Below are 25600 nucleotides of genomic sequence, written 5' to 3'. Positions count from 1 at the left end.
GCCGTTTATGCAAGAAAGGAATCTAGTGAAGGGTCATGAAAAGCTTGCCAGAAAACCAGAGAACAGGGCTCGGGAGCTCCCCAGCCAGCAATGAAGACATCCCTGCTGCCCCCTCTGAGCCCAGACCTGCCCTTTACACAGCTGCCACCACCAGCCCTGGGCCCTGGACATTGCCTGCAGAACTGCACTGCCCAGTACTTAATTAATTCCAAGTAAGTAATATTTTAAATGCAGTCCCTCAGTGGAACTAGCCACATTCCAAGGCTCAATAGCCATCTGTGGCTAGAGGCTACCAGACTGGATAGCACAGTGCCAAGTGATTTCTTTCTGTTTGTTTGGGTTTTTTTTGCTTTTTAGAGCCAAACCTGCCTATATGGAAGTTCCCAGCTAGGGGTAGAATCAGAGATACAGCTGCCGGCCTACACCACAGCCACAGCAGCGTGAGATCTGAACTGTGTCTGTGACCTACACCACCTCTCAACAGCAACGCTGGATCCTTAACTTGCTGAGTGAGGCCAGGGATTGAAGCTGCATCCTCTTGGTTACTAGTCAGATTTGTTTCCCCGGCACCATGACGGGAATTTTCCTTTCTCTGCTTTTTTTTTATTTTAATGATTTTTATTCTTTCCATTATGGTTGGTTTACAGTGTTCTGTCAGTTTCTACTGTACAGCAAAATGACCTAGTCTCTCTCTCTCTCTCACACACACATTCTTTTTCTCACATTATCCTCCATCATGTTCCATCACAAATGACTAGATGTAATTCCCTGTGCTATACAGCATAGTCTCATTGCTCATCCACTTTAAATGTAATAGTTTGCATCTATATAATCCCATACTCCCAGTCCATCCCATTCCCTCCCCCCTCCCCCTTGGTAATTACAAGTCTATTCTCCAAGTCCATGAGTTTCTTTTCTGTGGAAAGGTTCATTTGTGTCATATATTAGATTCTAGATATAAGTGATATCATATGGTATTTGTCTTTCTCTTTCTGATTTACTTCATTCAGTATGAGGATCTCTAGTTCCATCCATGTTGCTGCAAATGGCATTATTTTGTTCTTTTTTATGGCTGAGTAGTATTCCATTGTGTGTGTATACCACATCTTCCTAATCCATTCAGCTGTCTATGGACATTTAGGTTGTTTCCATGTCCTGCCTTTCTCTACTCTTTATGTTCATAATTTTCTTTAAATTCTTAAACATGTTTATAATTGCTCTCAACATTCTGTCATTTTACTTCTGGTTTTTCTCCTGGCTATAAATTGCATTTTCTGCTTCTTTGCGTATTTAGTAATTTTTGATTGGATCTTGGACATTAGGAATGTTAACTTGTTGAAGGTCTGGATTTTGTTATTTTTTTAATGAGTACTGAATTTTGTCTTGGCAAGCAGTTCAATTACTTGTGAATCAGCTTCATCTTTTCCAGACATTTTTTTATTGTGATTAAATATACATAACATAAAAGTTATCATTTTCCAGACTTATTTTTTTCAAGTTTCCATAATCTTTTTTAAAATTAAAAAAAATTATTAAAGGACAGCTGATTTATAGTGCTGTGCCAGACATTTTTAGTTTTATTTATATATTTATTTTAATTTTTTATTTTTATGATTTTTATTTTTTCTATTATAGTTGATTTGCAGTGTTGTGCCAATTTCTACTGCACAGACTTTTTTTTTTTTTTTTTTTGTCTTTTTGCTATTTCTTGGGCCGCTCCCGAGGCATATGGAGGTTCCCAGGCTAGGGGTCGAATCAGAGCTGTAGCCGCCAGCCTACACCAGAGCCACAGCAACGTGGGATCCGAGCCGCATCTATGACCTACACCACAGCTCACGGCAACGCCGGATCGTTAACCCACTGAGCAAGGGCAGGGACCGAACCCGCAACCTCATGGTTCCTAGTCGGATTTGTTAACCACTGCGCCACGACGGGAACTCCCAGACTTATTTTTAAACTTTGTTAGGATGCCAGTTTAGCCCTACTATTGAAGCGTGTGGCCCTTCCTAGGGTCTCACGTCCCAAATATTGATTAGTATTGGTGTTAGTATTATTTATTGCTAATGATAAGTGACATTTTAAGCTTTGTACTGGTGTACTCTTTCAGCTGCATCATGAACTTTAAATAAATACCAAATAAAAATTTTTCTTCTTGAGTAAAGTTAACATGTTTTCCTTTAAAATGCCAGCTGAAATCTCTGCTTGGTAATTTTCTGTGCTTGCTCATCTGTTGTTTTCATCACAGTATCTCCTTCATATATCTTTTTTAAAAAAATTTAATTTTTAAAAAATGTTTTGCTTTTTAGGGCCCCACTCGCAGCATATGGAGGTTCCCAGGCTAGGGGCTGAATCAGAGCTACAGCAACGCCAGATCCTTAATCCACTGAGCGAGGCCAGGGATGGAACCCACATCTGCATGGTTCCTAGTCAGATTCGTTTCTGCTGCGCCACAATGGGAACTTCCATATATCTTTTCTTAAATTTCCAGCAATTGTGGACAGTCTAGACAAGAAAGCAGAAAATGGGTGGGAGTCCTGCTTTTGTCTCTTACCAGCCATTGGATTTACTCCATGTGAAATGGATGCGATAAAGCCTTTTCCCCCAAGAACTATGAGAGTTTAATGAGAACAGAACCTATGAAAGAACTTGTGAATTCTGTAAATTAATAGCCCGTGGAACCCTCTTCCAGGTACAGAATGCAGCAATTTATACATTGGAAAGCATCCGTCTCCTTCTTTTCCTTATGTTCTTGTCTTCGTAGTTGTTTTTTTGGGGGCGGGGGGGGGGGGTTGCTTTCTCTCTACCTGGTTTAGGAAGAGAATGTTAAGCCTCCTGTTGAAATCCTCAAGGTCACTTTGGAATGAGCTGGATGTGGGCATGCTTCCTTTTAATCTGTGTTCTCCAGGTGACCCAGAACTGTTTGTTTTCTGACAGTAAACCACACTGTTCTGCACCCAAAATGCAGCTTTCTAATACCAAAAATTGCTGCTGATATCAGTTATTTCCATGTGTGGGGAAATTTTTTTCCCTTTAGGTCCATTTGTCAAGGCAACAGCTGAAGCCGTGATTGATTATATGTACCCTGGGAAATTAGACTGTGTAAAATTAGAAACGGTAGGCATCTGTAAGAATAGCACTACTTGGAGTTCCTGTCGTGGCTCAGTGGTTAACGAATCCGACTAGGAACCATGAGGTTGTGGGTTTGATCCCTGGCCTTGCTCAGTGGGTTAAGGATCTGGCATTGCCGTGAGCTGTGGTGTAGGTCGCAGACATGGCTCAGATCCTGCGTTGCTATGGCTCTGGCAGCTGTAGCTCCGATTCGACCCCTAGCCTGGGAATCTCCTTATGCCGCAGGAGCGGCCCAAGAAATGGCAAAAAGACAAAAAAAAAAAAAAAAAAAAAAAAAGCACTACTTGTCATTTCTTAATCCCTTACTGTGTGCCTAGAACTGTGCTAAGCATGTAAGTAATGCATTAAGTCACAGAGAGGTTAGGAAATGTGCTCAAAATCGCCCAGCTAAAATGCAGCTGCACCACTCACATAGGCTGCAGAATGCTCCTTTATCTGTGTCTGCTTTGTGCTGTGAGGCTGTCGGGAGGGGCCGTGGCAGAAGCAGCCCTGTGAACCCTGTCATTTTCAGTAAAGATGCTGTTAAGACCAAAGAGGAAATTTCATTCTGCTTTTGACATTTCTCTGCATCGGAGGATGTCATTTGCTTTTTGATTTGTGGAACTTTTTTGCTTTTTAGGGCCACACACATGGGATGTGGAAGTTCCCAGGCTAGGGGTTGAATCGGAGCTACAGCTGCCAACCTACACCATGGCTTACAGCAACGCCAGATCCTTAACCCACTGAGAGAGGCCAGGGATCCGTCGAACCTGCATCCTCATGAATCCTAGTCGGGTTTGTTAACCACTGAGCCATGAAGGGAGCTCCACATTCTCTTTTCTTATTTTACAAAACTTAAAGCCAGGGGTTTATCCTGCCTCCCCAGTATATATTAGACTTCGTGGTGTGGATTTAGCACTTGTCTTCTTTGAATTTTTTCATGTATTTCCAGTGTATGGTTTTTTTTTTTTTAGTAGGTTATGACTCTTACGCCTTTGGGAATAAGGCAGTGTGTGTCCTGTCCATGTTTTCATGGCTCGTGTGGTTTAACTTTTCTAATCATCATTTAGGAAGTAGAAGCACAGCTGGAGGAAGTGAAGAAGAAATCAGAAAGTGAAATAAAGCACCTTGAAGAGGAAAAAACCGCCCTGAGTGTAAAGCTCCAGAATTCACTGCTTGAGGTAAGTCCTGACTAAACACTGTGCTTGGGAGTGATGGTTCTGGGCTCCAGGAGTTTCTGATTAACTGAGATGCCAGGAATCTCGGGAAACTGCTCTGATCCACTTCCCTTTAGCATCCTTGGAAGGAAGAAGAAGACTTCAGCCTGACAGGAAGGCTGTGTCTGAGGCATAAACTCAGCTGCGAGTAACAGAGAGCCGGAGTTATAGACCCTTAACAAAGAGGCACTTAATGTCGCACATAAGAGAGGGAGGCAGGAGGCTGCTGGTGCTGATTCTGCAGCTAAATGATGTTAGGCCTGCAAAACACGCAGTCCTCTTGGTCCTGCCTTCGCCTCCCCACTCGCTCTCCCCATCTCCCCATATTATCAGTTTTGTGGACGTTAGACACTTTTCACTTTGTGGACTCTTTTCCTTTATCAAAAAAATTTTTTTTAATTGTATTTTATGACCGCCATTGGCATAAAGATGAATACAGCCAGGCTGCACCTTCTGACTTTAAAAGAAATGTAAACAGTTTCACGGCCTCTAAAAGTATCCTAGGCTCCTGGCACTGCCTGGGAAAAGTCAGCTCAGATTCCTCCAGGCTGTGACAATGGCTGTCACTGCTCCAGTTGTCATGTCCAGATGTAAAGCAGGAAACAAGGAGGGGCAGTGATGACCAGGCCTGACCACTTTATGAGGAAAACAAGCTGACCCCTACTCCCTTTGGTAATAATCTGTGCCCACATGGCCAGCCTGGGAAAGCAGGGGTTTAGCCACCAGGCCTCCATAGTCGAGGCAGGCAAGGAGAATGGGGTAGGGAGTGGGTGTAAAACCACTGAACAATGGGGTTTTCTTCTTGGGCCTTCCTCTCCAGACCACCCAGAAACCAGGGTCAAAGTTTAAAAGAGCTGTGGACAGTGTTATTGAGGAGAAGCTCTTGCCCCGATGGACTCCTATTCATCCTTCAATGCCCTTAACCTCGCACTGGACTCCCCTAGGCAGAGTTTATTGCTATAAATTCTCTGCAGCAGTTCCTATCTCCTAAGTTGTTAAGAGCCTTAAAAGAGTTAATACTATAGAGTGCTTAGGTCTGTGCCTGGCACTGAGCAAACGCACCATTAATGGTGCTCTTATTATAATGTACATATAGTTCCCGAGTTGTCAGTGTGTATCTGGCTCCTCCACTGGCTTCCAGTTCCTTAAAGGTGGGACCATATTTTATTTTATTTTATTTTATTTTATTTTTTGTCTTTTGTTGTTGTTGTTGTTGTTGTTGTTGTTGCTATTTCTTGGGCCGCTCCCGCGGCACATGGAGGTTCCCAGGCTAGGGGTCGAATTGGAGCTGTAGCCACCGGCCTACGCCAGAGACACAGCAACGCGGGATCCGAGCCGCGTCTGCAACCTACACCACAGCTCACGGCAACGCCAGATCGTTAACCCACTGAGCAAGGGCAGGGACCGAACCCGCAACCTCATGGTTCCTAGTCGGATTCATTAACCACTGCGCCACGACGGGAACTCCGGGACCATATTTTATTATCTCATGTTGCTGTCACTCTCTCCCTCCCTTCTCCTCTCCTCAGAACTAGCATGGTGCCTGAGGAGCGTTGGTTTTAGCAACATCGGAGTTTCCCTTATGATTATTGGCCTCATTCTTCTCAAAGTCTAGAGCAGGGAAACCAGTTAATTGAGTCTCCACAATTAGTTGGTTACTTATAATCAGCACAATGAAGGCTTTGCAATTTAATGGCACCTTCTAGCCATTCTTCTCTCGTATTACCTACATAATTCTTAAATATTGTTCCTTTTCTTTACCAGCTAACTTTGTAAAAGAGAAATAGGGTATCCTTCCAGGAATGGTATGAAAACCAAAGCAGACCGTGCTCCAGCTCTGCTGTAGACATATAGGTGGACATGAATAATTTAAAGGGCAGAGTGGAATATTGTAAACCTGCCAGGCTTATCTTCTTCTGGAAATACTGAGCAATTAGCTAATTAGAAATGGCCTCTCTGGAGTTCCCATTGTGGCTCAGCAGTAACGAACCTGACTCATATCCATGAGGATACAGGTTTAATCCCTGGCCTCACTCAATGGGTTAAGGATTTGGCATTGCTGTGAGCTGTGGTGTAGGTCGCAGACATAGCTCAGATCCCACGTTGCTGTGGCTGTGGTGTAGGCCAGCAGCTGTGGCTCTGATTTGACCCCTAGCCTGGGAACCTCTATTTGCCATAGGTGTGGCCCTGAAAAAGCCAAGAAATAAAATAAAATAAAATAAAATAAAGATAAAGAAATGGCCTCTCTGGAGGCATGTCTGGAATTTATCTAGTGGGTACTCTCCCCTCCACTGCTTGACCCAGCCAGGTAAATGACCACAGCCAGGAGATAGAAGCTTGTTTCCTTGTTGAGTGCCGCTTGACTTCTGTTTTAGGTTTTACGGCTGGAAGAATTTATCCAACAGAATAAGGTACATCCGCCAAGAGGTGATGAAAGGCCCCAGGAATTGGACCATCAGCAGTGCAGCATTTTCGAGACCCAGGTAACCTCTGGCTTTTTCTGCTTTTATTAAGGATAGTTTTCTTCCCCTTTTCAGCACTTTGGTGTCCCCAGTGACAGATGCTGGCATTAACGGGCCCTTTTATTTCCCCCCTTGGAGCTGCCAAAATGCCTGAAAGAAATCCTTACAAAATCAGTCTGCAAAAACCACAAGGAAAATCATTCTGAGCAGTCATCCACGTAGTTTGAAAAAGAACAAGGCACAACAGCTGACTCTTCTCTCCCTCTCTGAGAGCAGCCTGGCCTGCAGATGAAGGGCCTGGACGAGAGTGGGGTCTTTGGTTCTGCCCAGCATGAAGCGTGACAGTGATCATAAGGTCCCCTTGCTGCCTCCCTCTGTATCTGCATCTGTGGTATCAGTTACTCTCATACTAACCCTCCCATGAAATGCTGCCTTTTTAGGGGCGATTTTCTAGGGCAGGAACTAGCCCCTGTTTGTCTCTCTGTTGGGCTCGTGCTAGGCTGTATTATTTTTCTAGGGTTGCCGGAATGATGACCCCGTACGTGGGATTTAAACCAGAGAAATATATTGTCTTATGGTTTTGGAGGCTGGAAGTCCACAGTCCAAGTGTTGGCAGGGTTGGTTCCTTCTGGCGGCTCTGAGATAGAGTCTGATCCGTGTCTTTCTCCAGCTTCGGGGGGTTGGTGGCAGTCCTTGATGTTCCTCGACTTGTCATCGTATCACTCCAGTCCCTGCCTCTGTCCTCATGTGGCCCCCTTCACGGCGTGTCCCCAGGTCTGCACATGGCCTCTTTTAAGGACACCAGTCATTGGATTTAGGGCTCACCCTAGTCTAGTATGACCTCCTCTCAACTGATTATATCAGCAAAAGCCCAATTTCCAAATAAGGTCACAAGCCTAGGTCCTGGGGGTTAGGACGTCAGCATCTCTTCTCTGGGGCACAGTTTAACCCCAGACAAAACACAATTTAATACATTCGATTAACATTCATTGCGTGATGTCAGAAACGTAAATAATTCCCGTGCAGGTGATGTTTGAGCACCCTGGCTTGACTCCCATTTCAGCTTCCTTCTTAATCCTCACAGCTGGAGCCATCAAAAATCCGCAACCTTGGAGTTCCCATCGTGGTGCAGTGGTTAACGAATCCAACTAGGAACCGTGAGGTTGCGGGTTCGATCCCTGGCCTTGCTCAGTGGGTTAAGGATCCAGTGTTGCCGTGAGCTGTGGTGTAGGTCGCAGACGCGGCTCGGATCTGGCGTTGCTGTGGCTCTGGCGTAGGCCAGTGGCTACAGCTCCGATTAGACCTCTAGCCTGGGAACCTCCATGTGCTGTGAGAGTGGTCCTAGAAAAGACAAAAAAAAAAAAAAACGAAAAAAACCAAAAAAAAACCCCTGCAACCTAAGTTTTATTTATTTTATTGCTGCTACAGATTTTCAGTCCACTTCAGCATCCAGGTGGAAAAACACTACATATGTGGGTCCGAACCTCAGTTTATCCTCATCCCTCTTACCCACCCCTTTCCAAGTGCATGTGTGTCTTCAGGAACTGCAGTTTCTCTCCGTTGACTCTGGGCCTCCAAGCCTTGGGCCCCAATCTCGCCAGAATCCCCATTGGGATGGCCCCTACTTAACCTTAACCATGTATTCACCAGGGTAGAAATGAGTCAAAAATCTAGTGGCTATAGATTTAAATAATAATTAACGTTTGTATGGGACCTGTATGCACCATTTCCATCTGTGACTTCATTGGAGTTTGTATCACCCTGTAACACACTCATTTTACAGAGGAGAGAAGAGAAGGACAGAGCAGTTGGTGCCTTTCCATGGTCACAGGCAGATCAGTGGCCGAGCCAGGATGGAGTGACTGGGGCTGTGGCTCTCATCCCCGACTCTTCCTGTGAGAGTATCAGCACATGTCCGGGATGTAATTGTGTGTCTTGGGGTTAAGAGGAGTGATTAGGACTCCCTTCATTGCCTCCTCTGACACGCAGGCTTGGGGTGGGGTGGGTGGGGGAACACTTGAGCCGCTTCGTTTGCCCCTGAATAAGCCTGGAGGAGAAATACAGGAGCACAGGCTGGACCTTCCTGCTCTTGAGGCCATTGTGTCCTTTAGGACAACGTCTGCCTGCAACACAAGCAGGTGTTGTCATTCTCCCCAGTTTCTCGAGAACCAGCTTCGTGAGTTCGTGTTCTAGTGGAAGACCTCCTGTCCCCAGGGACAGCTGAACTCCCCACCAGCACCCTTTGGGACTTCCCAGAAGGATTCCTCCCAGATATTCAAGTATTTCTTGGCTCCTCAAAGTGACTGTGGTAGGGAGATGGGACAGAGTTGGCTGGGATCCTGTGAGATGAGATTCTGTTTAAAATAAGGTTGAGGAGTTCTCATTGTGGCTCAGCAGTAATGAACTTGACCGATATCCATGGGACGTGAGTTTGATCCCTGGCCTCGCTTAGTGGGTTAAGGACATGGCGTTGCCATGAGCTGTAGTGTAGGTTGCAGGCTCAGCTCGGATCTGGCGTTGCTGTGGCTGCGGCATAGCTCTGGTTAAACCTCTAGCCTGGAAACTTCCATATGTCAGGGGTACAGCCCTAAAAAGACAAAAAATAAAATAAAATAAGGTTGATCAGCTAGAGAGTAAATGCTAATGAGGCTCTGGAGGGCTGCATAGCAGGCTGTGTTTTCAGGAGGGAACATGCACACACAGAGGTTCTGGGTATATTCCAGGACTGATAAACAAGAGCCAGAGCTGTCACTGCAGCTCAGGGTTACTCAGCCACGGCACTTGACTTTGGGGCTGGGTAATTCTTTGTGCTGGGGCAGTCCTGTGTGTTGTATGATGTTTAGTAGCACGGCTGGCCTCTTCCCACCAAATGCCAGTAGCACCTGCCCAATCAAAATCTCTCAGTCAAAAATGTCTCCAGACATTGGCAGATGTCTCCTTGGGTTCTCATGGGTTGAGAAGCACTGCTGCAGCTAAAAAGGCAAGTCCTGGAGAAGTTCAAATACAAGTGCCCGTTGAAAACCACAGGTTGGTTCACCATGAAACTCAGCTCTTATTCCACCCTCCTTGGTCTAGAATATGGTCTCTTCAAGAGCTCGGTTCCAGAGAGAAGGACAGATGCCTGTCATTCATTCATTCCACAGTCATCTCTGAGAAACCTGGGACATGCCAGCCTCTGAGCTAGATGCTAGACGGGAGACATACGTATAAACAAATAGCTTTAAGAGGATGTGGACATTTGAAAATACAATTAGACATTTGGTGCTGTGTTTTCTATTAGGCAACTATTATGCACTTTATAGGTATAGTTTATTTTTTAAATTAAGTTTTCTTGGAGTTCTCTTGTGGTACAGGGGGCTAAGGACCCAGGATTGTCACTGAAGTGGCTTGGGTTGCTGCTGTGGCGCGGATTCAATCTCTGGCCTGGAAACTTGCACATGCTGCAAGGTGTGGCCAAAGAAATTGTTTTCTTTTCCAAAAGATAACCCACCTACGAGGCACAGAATTCAAAAGATATATTAAGGTATACTCCCCCAGTTCCCTGTATGTTCTATTTTGTTTTACCTCTTCTTGTGTCCCCTTTCATACCCTGCAAAGCAGGCATCATTATGTATATATTTTTGTCCCACAAATGAGAGCATTCTTTCCTGTACTCTGCTTTTTCTAAATTAAATTCTTAGAGCTTGGAGATGATAACACACTGACACCATTTCATATTAACTTCATTTTTTTTTAAGAGCAACTGTCTAGTGTTCCCTTTAACAGAAAAACCATAATACATGTACCTTTTCCCTTTTATTATTATTATTTCTTTTTTGCTTTTTTTTAGGGCTGCAGATGCGGCATATGGAAGTTTGAAGGCTAGAGGTCAAATCAGAGCTGCAGCTGCAAGCCTATGCCACAGCCACAGCAATGCCTTAACCCACTGAGCGAGGCCAGGGGTTGAACCTGAATCCTCATGGATACTACTCGGGTTTGTTTCCGCTGAGCCACAATGGGAACTCCTAACTTTTCCCTTATGATGCATTTTTAGGTTGTTTCTAATTTTTTGCTATAGATAATACTTAAATGCATGGATATAGTGTAGCATAGTGGTTAGTCAAGCTCTCTCCTGAACCAGACGCCTGGTTTCTTACTGGCTGGGAAATCTTGGACAAATGAGCTAAAGTCTCTTTGCTTGAGCTTTCTCATCTGTAAAATGGTTATATGATGGCATCTACCTCCCAGGTGTTTTATGAGGACTAAAAGAATTAATATAGGGAGAGTGTTGGAAACAGCATCTAGCCCATGTAATGCTCAGTAGGCACTAACTCTTACTGTCCTAGGAGCCACTGGATCTGGCGATATGTGTGACTTTAACTTGGGTAGATTTGTGACATTAGCTTCCCTTGAGGTTGTCTGTGTACAGCTTTGCCAACACAGCGGGTTACAAAACTTTCTGAACTTGGCAGGTCAGAGAAAATGTATAATGTAGTTCAGATATTTTTGGCAAGCCAACTCTGTGCCAGCCAAGGGAGGTGAAGCTTTGCCGAGGCCCTGGAGGTACAGAGCCCAGGCTTTTTGGATGGTGTGTGAGAGCACACTGCAGTATGGGTGTTGCAAGAGGGGGGACCCCTTTCCAGGGTCTGAGCATGGGCTCTTGTCTAACACGGGGAAATGAATTGTCCGAGGAGATAGATACACGTGTTGACCAAGCAAAAGACTTTATTGGGAAGGGCCCCCGCCACCGCATGGAGAGCAGCAGGGTAAGGGAGCCCAGAAGAGCTGCTCCGCCACGGGGCTCCCAACCTCAGGTTTTATGGTCATGGGGTTAGATTCTGGGTCGCCGCTGGCCAGTTGTCTTGCTCGGCCCGTATTTGGTCTGATTCAGGATCCTTGGGCGTCTCTCAGCCCAGGTGGATTCTGGCGCTAAGGATGCTGGGAGGGCGGTTGTCTCCTCCCTCCATCGGCCCCTCCCAGATCCTCCCAGTTGGTCTTCAGGGCAGCACCCTGCACCTGATCAGGGCCTCCTGCTGGCAGACAACTCATGCCACTCGTGCCTGGCCAACGCGGGCAGTTTCAGTCAATGGTCCCCTAACATAGGGGTCCCTGTGACTGCATGGGACATGACGAAAGGCCCTTAGCTGTTCTGCCGGAGCATTTCAGTGAGTCAAGAGCGAAAGAAAGAAACAGTAGGCCCGACTGCGAGCAGGCTTTTCCCGCCACTCCCAGAACGTGCAGGGGGAGGGTGGCCAACCCTGGGTGTGGCTCTGTCCCCACTCAAGACGGCTGGGACTTCGCTGCGCCTTTGTCCCGGTCTCTCACGTCTCGTCTCCCTGATCCTCGGATTCTCAGTGCCCTTCCTTATTTTCCAGAAGGCCATGTCACTTTAGGTAATTCTAAAGGTAAACTTTTGTTTGTTTTTCTGGAAGATTCTGGGTTACAGTGAACGGGGGGCAGAGAAGGGGTGAAGTTTTCATAGATCCCCTGCCTGCACCGTCTCCAGAGGAAAAAGGAGAGACGCTTTGTGGTAATTACCCTTCACGTCGTTTCATTTAACACGTATGTTGACTGCTGTCGCTACACAAGGCACGGGGCTGGATGCGGGTGAGTGAGGCCCTTGCAGAGCTCATTTCAAATGCAAGAAGTAAACATTCTAACTCCCTCTCTGAGATCGGCCAGCTCATTACTCCTAGTGGCCACCACAGACCACGTTCCAAGAACATAGGGCTTTGCACTGTCCCACAACCATCCTGGGAGGCGAGTGGTATTATCATCCTCGTTTGATTTTGTATTTTATTTCTTTAATTTTATTTTATGATAGTATAACTGGTGTACACTGTTGTGTTAATTTCTGCTGTACATCAAAGTCATTCAGTTACACATACATGTATGTTTTTTCCTATTCTTTTCCATTATGGTTTATTACAGGATATTGAATATACGTCCCTGAGCTATTCAGCAGGACCTGTTCTTTATGGCATTTGCTTCTTTTTTTAAGTTTTATTGAAGCATCGTTAATTTACAAGGCTGTGATCATTTCTGCTGTACAACAAAGTGACCCAGTCATTCAGGTACACATATCCATTCTGTCTCAGATTCTGGGTCACAGTGAACGGGGGGCAGAGAAGGGGTGAAGTTTTTGTAGATCACAGATGATCACAGGATACCGGGTAGAGTTCTTTTAGCTACACAGCAGGTCCCCGTTGGCCCGTCGTTCCATACTCGTCTTACAGATACAGAATCCGAGACCCAGAGAGCAGCACCAGGGCCAAACTGCGATTCTGTATGCTTCTTGTTAGTAAATTGGTAGTGAATCCCTGCCCTGCACACGCCCAGAGACTTGTAACAAAGGGCAGAAAGCACACAAAGGCACTTCTCAACGCTGTTAAAGAGTCTCTAAATGTAAGGTGACTTTATAGTATCTCTTACAGTCCCCCGTAATCCTGTCATCAAACCCCCAGTGCATTAGGTGTTCTATTTTAAGATGGACGTAATACTACCTTTGAAAGATTGTCAAATGAACTTGAGAATGACTTTCGCTCTCTCCTTCCAGGAGACTTCCTGGGCGTGGGTGTTCCTTTAAAATAGAAACAATCCAGAAGCAGTTCGCAGACTGCCTCGAAGATGAAAGATGAAGCCCTGATGGAACATGGGTTTAAAATAACCAGGCGTTTGCTGGGGAGGAGGCTTTGCAGTGGATGGCTGGAGGAGATATTTTTCTCTGCATTGGAGAGAGCCCTGGGCAGAACCTGAGAAATGCCTGGTGGGGAACCCAAGGGTGTGACTCAGGGGCAGTTAACTCAGGATACACCCAGAGTGGCTCAGGGTTGGTCCTGGGAGGAGCTCAATGGGATCCCAAGATCCCAAGCAGACAACCAGCAAAGGGGCCTCTGGAGAGTCTGCTCCTTTTGGAATTCAGAGACGGAAGTGTTGGCGGGCTTGGAAGTGCTTTTAGCTCACTGTTCATTTCCACGGTCAAGTCCATTTGTGAAATATTCAGATGATACCCCAGCTCCTATTGAATAACGTTCTTTGACCCCAAACACCGGATACAGAAAGTAGGAGTGGGTGAAGGAGGGGAATGCTTTTGGCATTTATGTGGTCAGCGGGTCCCCTGCCACTGAACCATTCATTTGTGGAAACCAAGAACTGTATCTTACTCGTCTTTGTCCCTCTAACACCCAGCATCCCCACACGTGGCACGTGTTTCCACCTCCTTGTACATGAATTGACACATGGCATGGCGTGCAGGAGTGGAATTGAGATGCCAGGCGGCGTCCTGGTGCTTAGAAGGTTAAGTTAGGAACTGCTTCAGAAATGAGCCTTGGCCAGAGGATGATTTGGAAGAACTCTGGGGTCTTTTGATTACTTTCCCGGGTGGAGGGGGTCGGGGGAGTCGGGGAAGGGCGCTCGTCTCTGGTGTCGTGGGGGCTGGAACCAAGGGAACAGAAACGGAAAAGATTACCGAGTTTATCTCCCTATTGATTTGGGAAACAGCCTTCAGGTCGATTTGAGTGTCTATTTTTGCAGATGTGTCTCAGCAGCACCTTTTTTGTACAACATAGTTTGAACTCACTCCATTAAGGCTCCGCCACTGGCCACTGGCAAGCATGTCAGCCCAGCACAGCCAAGTGCCAGTGCAGTCACATGGAGTGACAGTCAGATGGGAGTGGGATGACCCAGGAGTCTGGTCCTGTGCCACTGTCCAGTGGCTGTGTGACCTGGGACAAGTCACTGGGCTTCTCTGATCTAAGATCCCCATCTGTAACACGAGGACGGTGGTGTCTTTCCTGCCCACCTCACTGAGTTAGGCACCCGTGAGTTAACGTGTGGAAATGGACGAATGCTGTGTAGCTGGGAGCTGGTGTAGTCAGCCGAGTGCATCATCAGCCTTTTTAAGCATTTTCCATCCTCTCTGTTTCTGGACTTTAGCCCAGGCTGCCTTTAACTATGTCCGCGGTCGATAAGGTGGCTCAGAAATTACATCCTGCACATTCTCGTTCACGGTCTGCAGAGTGGCCCAGAGTACATTTGAGGTTCTTTTTCTTCTCCCTAATAACTGTCTTGAGATCTTTGTCCATAATTCATGTTGCTTGAAGTTCTTTCTCCCTTTTCAATCTTACCAGTAGTTCGATGTGTTGTTTAAAAAAGCCAGCTTTCAGATGTGTTGATCACACCTAATTTCTAGGTCATTAATTTGCTCTTTTATACCTCTTTCCTTTTACTTACTTTGGGTTTATTATATTATTCTTTTTCTAACTTTTTTTTTTTTGTCTTTTTGCCATTTTTTGAGCAGCTTCCACGGCATATGGAATTTCCCAGGCTAGGGGTTGAATTGGAGTTGCAGCTGCCGGCCTACGGCCAGAGCCACAGCAATGTGAAATCTGAGCCGCATCTGCAATCTACACCACAGCTCATGGCAACACCAGATCCTTAACCCACTGAGCAAGGCCAGGGATCGAACCCACAACCTCATGGTTCCTAGTTGGATTCGTTAACCACTGAGCCACGATGGGAACTCCTTTTTCTAACGTTTTAAGTGTTCTCTAATAAATACATTTAAGGCTATAAATTTCCAAGTGTATGTTCTTGGTTGTATCCCAGAATTCTGAAGTTTATCTCATTGTTTAAATCCTGTTTTCTTATTGTTTTCTAATTTTATTATATTGTCATGAGGTAACTTCGTCTGTAGAATGTTAGCACTCTGAACTCTGTTGAAAGATTTGCTTTGCTGGGGTTCCTGTTGTGACTCAGTGGTAATGAATCTGACCAGCATCCATGAGGACGCAGGTTCAATCCTTGGCCTCACTCAGGGGTTAAGGATCTGGCATTTCTGTGAGCCATGGTGTAAGTCGAAGTCTTAGCTCAGATCTGGCGTTGCTGTGTCTGTGGTGTAGGCTGGCAGCTGCACCTCTGATTCAACTCCTAGCCTGGGAACCCCTAGGCCGTGGGTGTGGCCCTAAAAGACAAAAAAAAAAAAAAAAAAGATTTGCTTCGTAGTTTGCTATGAGGTCAGTTTTTAAAAATATTTCCTATGTTATAGCAAAAAAAAAAAAAAAAAAAAAGCGTATATTCTCAGTTTGGTTGTTAAAGGCTATATATTTGAACTCTAGTTCTGTGATATAGTCACTGCATGACCTTGGGCCACAAGGCCTCAGTTTCATCACCTTAAAATGGGACGATACCCACCTCCTAGAGATTAGGGTCTGGCGCACACCAAGCATCATGTGTTGGCAGTGATTACTCTTCTCTTTTAACTGTTAGGTTTGGCTCGGTAATTGTGTCCAGATCTTCCATGCCCTAGCTCATTTTGTGTTACTCCGAGAGTTAGATATTAAAATCTCCCGTTGTAGTTACGCATTTGCCCATTTCTTCCTACATGTCTGAACATGGTGCCTTCTGTTTTCGGGCTCTGTTGTTAGGTGCCACCAGGTTCAGTCGTGGAGCGTGTTAGTGGACGGGGCCTTTTGCCAGGATGGAGGTGTTCCCGGTGAACTGAGCCACTTCGTGTTTACTGCGATTCCTGGCACCGTTAGGATTGATTTGGCCAACATCTTTGGTGCTTTCTATTTACCAGAGTTTCCCTGTACGCTTCCATTTTCCTTTTGAAACCTGGGCCTAATTCCCTTTGATCTTCGTGTATGTATTTATGTTGTGGTATCATGCTGTTCTCATTTTTGGCGGTTGTTCTACCGTTGCTGCGCAGCCTCCCCCACATTATGCAGAACATGTTGTATAACAGGTGTCTCACAAAGTTCTTTGCTTTGACTCTGATATTTGCTTCTGGACTTAATAAGAATTGGTGATCTCCAGGATACTTTCATACCCCAAATACCTGAAAGTGCAAAGCAAAAGTGAACTTTTCAGCCTCAGGTCCAGTGGCTGTAGGCAGGTCAGTGACATTTTTGAACGTGCACAGCAAGGAACCAAACTCACTGGGCCCTGCAACCAGCACATGTCATTCAACTGGAACTCAGTGTCCAGTTACCAACCCTGAAGAGAAAGGATTCAGGCAATGGAAAATGGCCATCTGAACATTCTTAGTTACTGGCTGTAGGATTTATACTCATTTGAAATGTGTCTGGGATTCCATTTACCTTCATTTATATTCCAGGAAGGGAAGGAAAAAACATTCCTATAATTAATACAAAGCAGAAAAACTTGTCTTTTGTTTAATACTGTGTCCCTAGAATCGCGCCTGGCATGTAATAACTTTTTGTGAACAATTAATATACCAAAATAATTGTTATGGGAACTTGGAGAAGAAAGAATGTAACAGACTGCCCTCTGTATTTGCAACAAGATATTGTGAAGGCTTCATGGAGGAAGTGACAGTTGAGTAGGGCTTTGAAGGATAAGTAAGACCTGGAGATTAAAGAAGGTATCAGTTAGGGTTTGAAAGATAAGTAAGATTTGGAGATTAAAGGTGTCAGGGTTTGATCGGAGAAACTGATTACTAGAAATGATATAGCATATGGGATGCATTTTAGGAAATAACCTGGCCTCATGGTGGGAGCCAGTGAAATACTTTATATCAAGTATTGCTCCTGAACCTGGTGTGGGGCGTGAAGTGGGCCTGCAGCAGGGCGAGCAGTCAGAATGAAAGGACAGACGTGGAAAGAAGAGCAAAGACAGATGCAGCCCCTGAAACTGAACTTGAACAGTGTTGGTTTCAGAGGCTGACGAGGCTCCAGCTTTGATGATATGGGTGACTCGTTAGAGGGTCTAGCAGGAGAGCCCCCAAAGTACCCAGTCCACTAAGTGGAGCAGATGTGTGACAGTGTGTGTGAGCTCCGGCCACACCTGGTGCCTGCAACAAGCATCCCGCATAGAAAGATAATGGCCACAGCTTCGTGTCCATATTCTAGTTCTTGCGCAGAGTCAGCTGGCTCAGAATATTCATGGAAGGGCATCCTGGGAAATGTAGTTCTGACCTAAGTACAATGACCCAGAACACATCACCCCAGAAAGGAAGACGAGGGCTTAGACCGAATGGCCGTTGAAGGCAGAATGGCCCCTTCTCTAAGAGGCCGTCATTGTCAGGTGCCCTGGACAGGTCCCCAGGGCAGAGGTGGGCAGTCACGTCCCAAATGCCACCTCCCCCCTGATTCTTTGGACACTGCAGCTTGCAGCAATGCCAGATTCTTAATCCACTGAGTGAGGCCAGGGATCAAACCTGCATCCTCATGGATCTAGTCAAGTTCTGAACCCACTGAACCACAGTGGGAACTCCAAGTTCCATGTTTTCTGATCCCGTGTGATGGGATATAACAGACTGCCCTCTATAAAATGGGTTTAATTATAATACCAGTTGCTTATACTCACAGACCAGTGGCTGTTGCTGGCACTGTTCTCTGATCCCCACAACAGCCCCAGGGTCAGATCCCCGGACCACATTTCACTTCCATCCTTGCTGATGGGGACCTTGGGCATGCTTTAGTTTCATCAGCTAGATGACAGGCTTGGTAGATCGGAGAACAGGATAAGGGATAAGGGCTGACACTGGTCCTAAGCCAGGCACCGTGCTGGGCACTGAATCATCCCAGGCCTTGGTTGCAGGCTTGTGAGCTGAGCGCTGACGGTGGATTGCAGGGGGCTCTTTCTCCTCTGCTCTCTGGTTTGATGAACCACAGGTTGACTCAGGGAGCTGTACTTAGTCTCTTCTTGCAACTGTTTTTGCCTTAGGATCCGTGCTTGAAGTCGAATGAACCTTCCCAGACTCTGCCCAGAGGAGAGGAGTATCCAGATAAGGTAGCAGCTGGAGAAGGAACCAGCAGCGACAAGGAAGAAAGGTACAGGAGGACAGGCAGACTTCCGAGGGCTCCAGTGAAGGACTCGGACCGGGAAGGATTCATTCATTCATTCATTCATTCTGTCCTCAAGTATTTACCCCTGCCTCCTGCATGATGCTTAGGGAGAGAGCAGACTTGTCTTGTATGCCTCCAGAACAGCCATGGGCTTTATTTAACTGTCACACCAACCCAGAGAGGTCACTTTATTAGATTAAGAACCTGAAACTCAAACAGGTTGATAGGTGCCCAAAATTCAGACAGACCTGCACTGGCCCCAAACCTCTGCTCCCTCTTCTCCCCTGTTCTTTGACTAAGTAAGGGAGCTGAGGGAGCTTTGTCACCAAGGGGAAATTTCCCACCTTTATCACCTGTATTAGTCACTTTTGCTGCTATGACAAACGTTCCCCAAATTTCAGTGATTTCATAGGTCTGTTATCTTTATTCCTGGCTCTGCCAAGTTGGTGCTGGCTTTATATGAACTTGGATCCTGGCTGAGAGTCAGATGTTACTCTTCTGCCCCAAACCATGGGTAGAATTTAAGTCTTCTCAGATGCTTTCTCCTTATGGGACTGGGACTGATGAATGAGCCTCTCTCTAGGGCATGCTGGTGTCATGGTAAAGGGAAAAAACTCAGAAAAGCTGGTGGACACATGCAAGGCTACTTAGAGCCTACCCTCAGAACTGCAATTTCTCATTTCTACCCACATTCCGTAGGTCAAAAGCAAGTCACATGACCAAAACTAATATCCCTGGGTGAAGAAGCATATCCTCGCCACATGTCTTAGTTAGCTTGGACTGCTATTAAAAAATGCCATAGACAAAGTGGTCTAAACAACAGAAGTTCATTCCGCACTGTTCTGGGGGCGGGGAAGTCCAAGATCAAGGTGCTGAGCCATTCAGTTCCTGGTGAGATTTCTCTTCTCGGTTGCACGGGGCCCTCTTCTTGCAGTGCCCTCGCAAGGAGAGGAGAGGGCGGTGGACGGTGTAGGGGGAGGTCTCTCCTGTGTTTCTTCTTGTGGTGGCACTAATCCCACCGTGAGGGGTCCACTCTCATGAGCTAACTACCTCCCAACAGCCTCATTTCCAAATACCATCACATTGGGGATTAGGGCATCAACGTATGGATTTGGGGAGAAACAGTTCAATCCATAGCACCACTCAAGGCAGACGAAGGGGAGAGTGACTATTTGCAGAATAGGGAGTTCCCATGGTGGCTTGGTGGTTAATGAATCCGACTAGGAACCATGAGGTTGCAGGTTTGATCCCTGGCCTCGCTTAGTGGGTTAAGGATCCAGTGTTGCCGTGAGCTGTGGTGTGGGTCAAAGATGTGACTCGGATCCTGCATTACTGTGGCTGTGGTGTAGGCTGGCAGCTACAACTCTGATTAGACCCTTAGCCTGGGAACCTCCATATGCCGCAGGAGCAGCCCTAGAGAAGACAGAGAGACAAAAAAAATAAAAAATTTACATAATAGTAACAGTCTGTCACATAGTGAATCTGGGTCCATCCCAGCCCTGTCTTTTGAGAATGTTTCCCAGGTGATTCCGGACCCACCACAGTTATAATCCACTGCTTTGTACTAATGAACAGCTGTGTGGGGTCCTGACAGATGACATGGTAGCCATGAGCCCACCTGGCAGCTCTCCAAGTAGTTGGTTGTCATAGTCCATTTGGGTTTTTGAGCAAAATTCTGTAGACAGGGTGGCTTATATATATATATATTTTTTTTTTTTGGCTTTTTTTTAGGGCCACATCTGTGGCATATGGAGGTTTCCAAGCTAGGGGTCAAGCTGGAGCTGGAGCTGCCAGCCTACACCACAGCCACAGCAACACCAGATCCCAGCCGCATCTGCAACCTATACCACAGCTCACAGCAACGCTGGATCCTTAACCTGCTGAGCAAGGCCAAGGATCAAACCTGTGTGACCTCATGGATGCTAGTCAGATTCATTTCCACTGAGCCATGATGGAAACCCCCCACAGTGCTTCTTTATAAAGCCGCTAATCCCATTCATGAGAGCTTCACCCTCATGACCTCATCACCTTCCAAAGGCCTCATCTCTTAATACCCTAAGAGTGGGCAGTAGGCTTCAGCATAGGAGTTTTGAGGGGACAGAAACATTCAGAATATAGCACTGAGTAAGCAGAGCCCACGCGCCTAAATCCCATCCATGGCAGTTGCAGCTACCCTGTAGTCCAGTGAACCCTCCAGCTAATAACACTTCCACAGCGCCCTCCAGATTCTGTCTCCAGATCTATGAGGTCTGTAACCAGAGCAGTTAAAGAGGACAGACTCTGGAGTCAGGCCTCCAGACTAAATCCTGGTACTGTCACTTACCACTGGCAGCCGCAAATCTTGTCCTGGTTAAAACTCACAATTCCAAAGGGAAGGAAATCATCTTTATCCTGAAAATACTGGCAGGGATTTCAAAGAGGTTTCTCAGAGGCCCAGCTTGGGTCACAATATGCAGAGAAGGACCGTGTTCTTCGGAAGGAAACATGAGTTGAATCCCACCATCATCCGGCATTTGCTCCTGCCTCTCTGCCTGGGGACAGTGCCAACCACCGCACAGAGAAGTGGAGGCAAGCCGAGCTGAGGAGGCAGATATCCAGACTCAAAGCTGCGAAGACGGCTGGAATTTGTAAGGTAGGGCACCAGAAGAGAGGGCAGAAATCTCTGAGAGTTTTCCATAGGTCCTTGCCAGGAGCTTGAGTAATATGTACCAGATGAGACTCTGTGAGGAGTGTGCTGCTGCCATGGTGCTGAGAAAAACGGAGGTTCCAGAGGTGAGGCAGGGCTGGAAGACATTGGAGTCCCAGCGCAGCCAGAATAAAATTCCTTTCTGGAAGTTCCTGTCATGGGTCAGCAGAAACGAATCTGACTAGCATCCATGAGGATGTAGGTTCAGTCCCTGGCCTCGATTGATGGGTTAAGGATCCGGCGTTGCTGTGAGCTGTGGTGTAGGTCGCAGATGTGGTTTGGATCTGGTGTTGCTGTGGCTGTGGTGTAGGTTGGTGGCTAGAGCTCTGATTTGAACCCTAGCCTGGGAACCTCCATATGCCTCGGGTGTGGCCCTAAAAAGAAAAAATAATAAATAAATAAATAAATAATGCTAAAACAATGGACTCCAAATGGAAATTTATAATTCAGATCCCTGCTTCATATTGTATGCAAAAACTAACTTGCTAACTAACTAGCTAGCTAACTAACTAACTGGACCGGTTACATAAGGGGATAGTTGACATCTCATGAATACTGATAACAATTGATTTCTCAGCCTTCCAGCCCCATTTTCATATGAATGCTAGAAAACTATGGAGCAGTATCATGAAAGTACCAAAAGGAAAAAAAAAAAAAAAAAAGATCAAGTCCAAATTTTAAATCCAGTGAAAATGTCCTTCAAAAATGAAAGTGAAATAAAACATTTTCAGCTATATAAAAGCTAAGAGCATTCTTCACCAGCCAAGCTGCAATATGATAAACAGTAATGGAATTTATTAAAGCTGCAAGGAAATAATACCAAATTTAAACTTACATCTGTAGAAGAAAAGGAAGAACATCAGAAATGGTAAAGGTACAGGTAAACATAAGAAATTACTGTCTTTCCTTCTCCTAATTTCCCAAGAGACATCTAGCTGCTTAATAACAGTAATGATAGTCATAAACACTGTGGAGTTTATAATACATGTAGTTTAATAATATATGACCACACTAGTACAAAAGACAAGGATGGAATTAATGGAATTACACTGTTATAAGGGAATGGCATTTTATATGAAGAGGTACAGTATTAATTCTGAGTAGACTCTTATAAGGATGCAAATTATAATCCATTAGCAACATTAAACATCAGTACAAAGACGAGCTTAAAAATCCAATAAAAGAACTGAAATGGAATCCTAAAAATTTTTCAGGTAGGAAGGCAGGAAGGGAAGAACAGAAGAACAGTCAGAGAAAGGATTGGGCAAATAGAAAACCAATAGGAAGCTGTGGATTGAAATCCAGTCATTTTGATAATTACAATGTAAATGAAACAAAGACATCATCTAAATGAGAGATATTGCCTGAGATAATAAAGAGGCAAGACAGCATAAAGTAACCTACATGTAACTAAATACTACTCAGCAGCAGAAAGTATGAACTACTGACATTCGCAAAAGTGTGGTTGAATAGCAAAGGCATTTCTTAGGGCACAAGGAGCCAGACCCAGAAGAGTAAGTACCACGTGATTCTGTTTGTATGATGCTTAAGATCAGGCAAAGCTAATCTATGATAATGGAAATCAAAGCGTTGGCTGCCTGTGGCTGGGGGGGATTGACTGGAAGAGCCTGTTAGGGAAACTTTTAAGTGAATGAAACGGTTCTATATTCGGTTGAAGGGCTGGTTTTATGGTTGTGTCTATTGTTCAAACTCACTGAATTGTACACATGAGGTCAGTGCATGTCACTATTGTAAATTTTACCTCAATAAAACATTGCAAAAAAGTAATAACTGAGCCCTGGGACAAAGTCCAGTCGCCTTCCCAGAGAGAGTTTACCTGTTCTCCAAGCCAGTAGTGTCACCTGTCATTCTTGCTCTAGGCTGCTTCACTGCTGGTCACCTCTGTGGCCTCCTAACCCTCGGTTTGTTTCACATCCAAAGCTCAGACCAAGGTATCCCCCTGTTATTGTTCCTCAAATATGGTTATGTTTAGCACGTCTTCCAAAAACTTGAGGACAGCCGAGGAGAATTCAGATGTGGAAGAAACCTTCTCTCTCGGTGAAATGTTTGGTTCGTACTTTATGTGATTATCATTATGTGCCAGATACAAGGTTAAGCAGTTTTTAGATATTTAACTCTATTAATCTTTGCAACAGTCCGTGTCAAAGTACAGTGATTAACCCCATGCTGCAGATGAGGAAACCCAGAGAGTTTAAAGAGCTCGGCCAAGGTCATGTACCCAGGGTCGTGGAGCTGGCATTTGAACCTGGCAATCTGGCTCTAGTGTCCATGCCCTTAACGTGTTGCTGTGCTGCTCTAGGCATCCCGCCCTTCCTTTTAGGGGTCTCCAGTGACTGTCTGTGTTGCTGGGCCTTCTCACCTCTGCCAAGCCAGAGTCCCCGTTCTCATGGCCTCTCTTCACAGGCAGGGCTCTAACTCCTTACACTCTGGTTCTCTGGCCTGATGTCCTTACCAGGGGAGACAAAACAGCACTGGAATCTCAGCAGTCTCTGCAGAGGTGACAGCCGTGTGGCATCTTTTACAGTGTTAAACAGGATAAGTACTTCACTTTACAATCTCAGCCAATCACCTTGGAATTTTTCAGCTGTTTTAAAACCTTAGGACGGGGTACCGCAAAGTCTCGTCCAAAAATATTTGTCAGCATCTCTTCTAGAATGAAGAAATTACAGTAGTTTTAAAGCAGCATCGTCTTAGTCCTGCTGCATACGCATAAAGGCCATGTGTCATCCTCCTAGTTATACTTGGGAACAGCCAGTAAAAGCCTGAATGTGCTTTGAAAAAGGTAAAGTACTCTATTCAAGTAAAGCATCCTTGTCTCATTTTCTTCCATATGAAGGAAGAGCTGTGAAATTAGACCGTGAGAGACCTCTCCTTTTGAAGCCCCAAGGACACCATATGCGTAACGCTGAGCTCTCAGTCATTTGGGCAGTTCATCATTTATTAAGCACCCCCCTAAAACAGATATTGGGTGGTTCCAGTTGAATCTTGACAATATCCCAAGTGCAAGAGCACTGAGGATTTGTCACACTGCCTTTTTTTTTTTTTTTTTCAATTTCATTTTTTTCTTTTTAAGGCAGCACCTGCAGCATATGGAAGTTCCCGGACTAAGGGCTGAATTGGAGTTGCAGCGGCTGGCTTATGCCACAACCACAGCAAGACCAGATCCGAGCTGCATCTTCAACCTACGCTGCAGCTCATGGCAACACCGTGTCCTTAACCCACTGAGTGAGGCCAGGGGTTGAACCCTCATCCTTATGGGTTCTTAACTAGTCAGGTTCTTAACCTGCTGAGCCACAATGGGAACTCTGCTTTTTAAAATGCAAGTAAGATGTCTCTCATCCCACTAGCCGCCTTAGAAGTTCCTTCCTCTTATCCCAAATGGCTGAGATGTTATCAGGGTGGTCGTGTCATTTCCAGCCTAGGAGCTTTGGTGATTTTGGCCTCCATCTCTTCAAAGGATCGAAGTGCCCCTCAAAGAGGGAGTTGACCTGCAGCCTCCACTGGGCCCTTTGCCGAAGGAGAAGACACTGGACCTTGAGCGTCTGCAGGAGGAATGGCAGAGCCAGAAAGCCAGACTACAAGCCCAGGTAGAGGGACAGCTGCGGTGGAGAGGTGCCCTCATGCCCTGTGAAACCCTGCCTCTTCCTCATCCTTGCAGATGAAAATGCATACAGGGCCTGATTCCCATCCCAAGCTGGGGGGCATTCCCAGGCCCGGGTGAGATGGAATTCTTGGTTCCGTTTGTTCATTCATTCAACTCCTCCTGTGGTTCATGAGCACCTGGTATGAGCCAGGAACTCTCCTAGGGGCTTGGATACCTTCAGTGAACAAACCAAAGTCCTGCAGCAACTTGTATTTTAGCAGAGGAGGTGGGTACAGACAGTAAATACTAGATATAAGACCTAAGCAAAGCACATGGTTTATTAGAAGATGTTAAATGCTTCGGGAAAAAGGAAGAGCGGAGCAGAATAAAGGAGACTGGGAGGCTACCTGGTGATGATGATGGGTTTAATGCCAGATAGAGTTGGCAGGGAGAGCTTCCATAAAGAAGGCGAGATTTGGGGAGTTCTCATCATGGCTCAGCGACAACAAATCTGACTAGGATCCATGAGAATTCAGCTTCAATTCCTGGCCTCCTTCAGTGGGTTAAGGATCTGACATTGCTGTGAACTGTGGTGTAGGTTGCAGGCGTGGCTTGGATCTGGCGTGGCTGTGGCTGTGGTGTAGGCTGGCAGCTGCAGCTCCAATTCAACCTCTAGCCTGGGAACCTCCATAAGCCATGGGTGTAGCCCTAAAAAGCAAAAACAAAAAGAAGAA

At 45.8% G+C, this 25600-nt stretch overlaps 1 protein-coding gene across 1 annotated transcript in view; it reads left to right on the top strand.

Moving 5' to 3' along the window:
* FAM184B (family with sequence similarity 184 member B) overlaps positions 1-25600 on the top strand; it is a 106124-nt gene that overhangs the window by 59557 nt on the left and 20967 nt on the right. Inside the window, exons 6-9 of the mRNA XM_005674541.3 lie at positions 4179-4289; positions 6701-6808; positions 18455-18561; positions 24741-24870. Coding sequence (XP_005674598.2) covers positions 4179-4289; positions 6701-6808; positions 18455-18561; positions 24741-24870 — 456 coding nt within the window. The remainder of the gene's footprint in view (positions 1-4178; positions 4290-6700; positions 6809-18454; positions 18562-24740; positions 24871-25600) is intronic.

Source organism: Sus scrofa, chromosome 8 (assembly GCF_000003025.6).
Source record: "Sus scrofa isolate TJ Tabasco breed Duroc chromosome 8, Sscrofa11.1, whole genome shotgun sequence".
In the NCBI taxonomy this organism is placed as follows: domain Eukaryota; kingdom Metazoa; phylum Chordata; class Mammalia; order Artiodactyla; family Suidae; genus Sus; species Sus scrofa.
The sequence above is the reverse complement of the archived record's forward strand: the minus strand, read 5'-3'. Positions and strand labels throughout refer to the sequence as shown.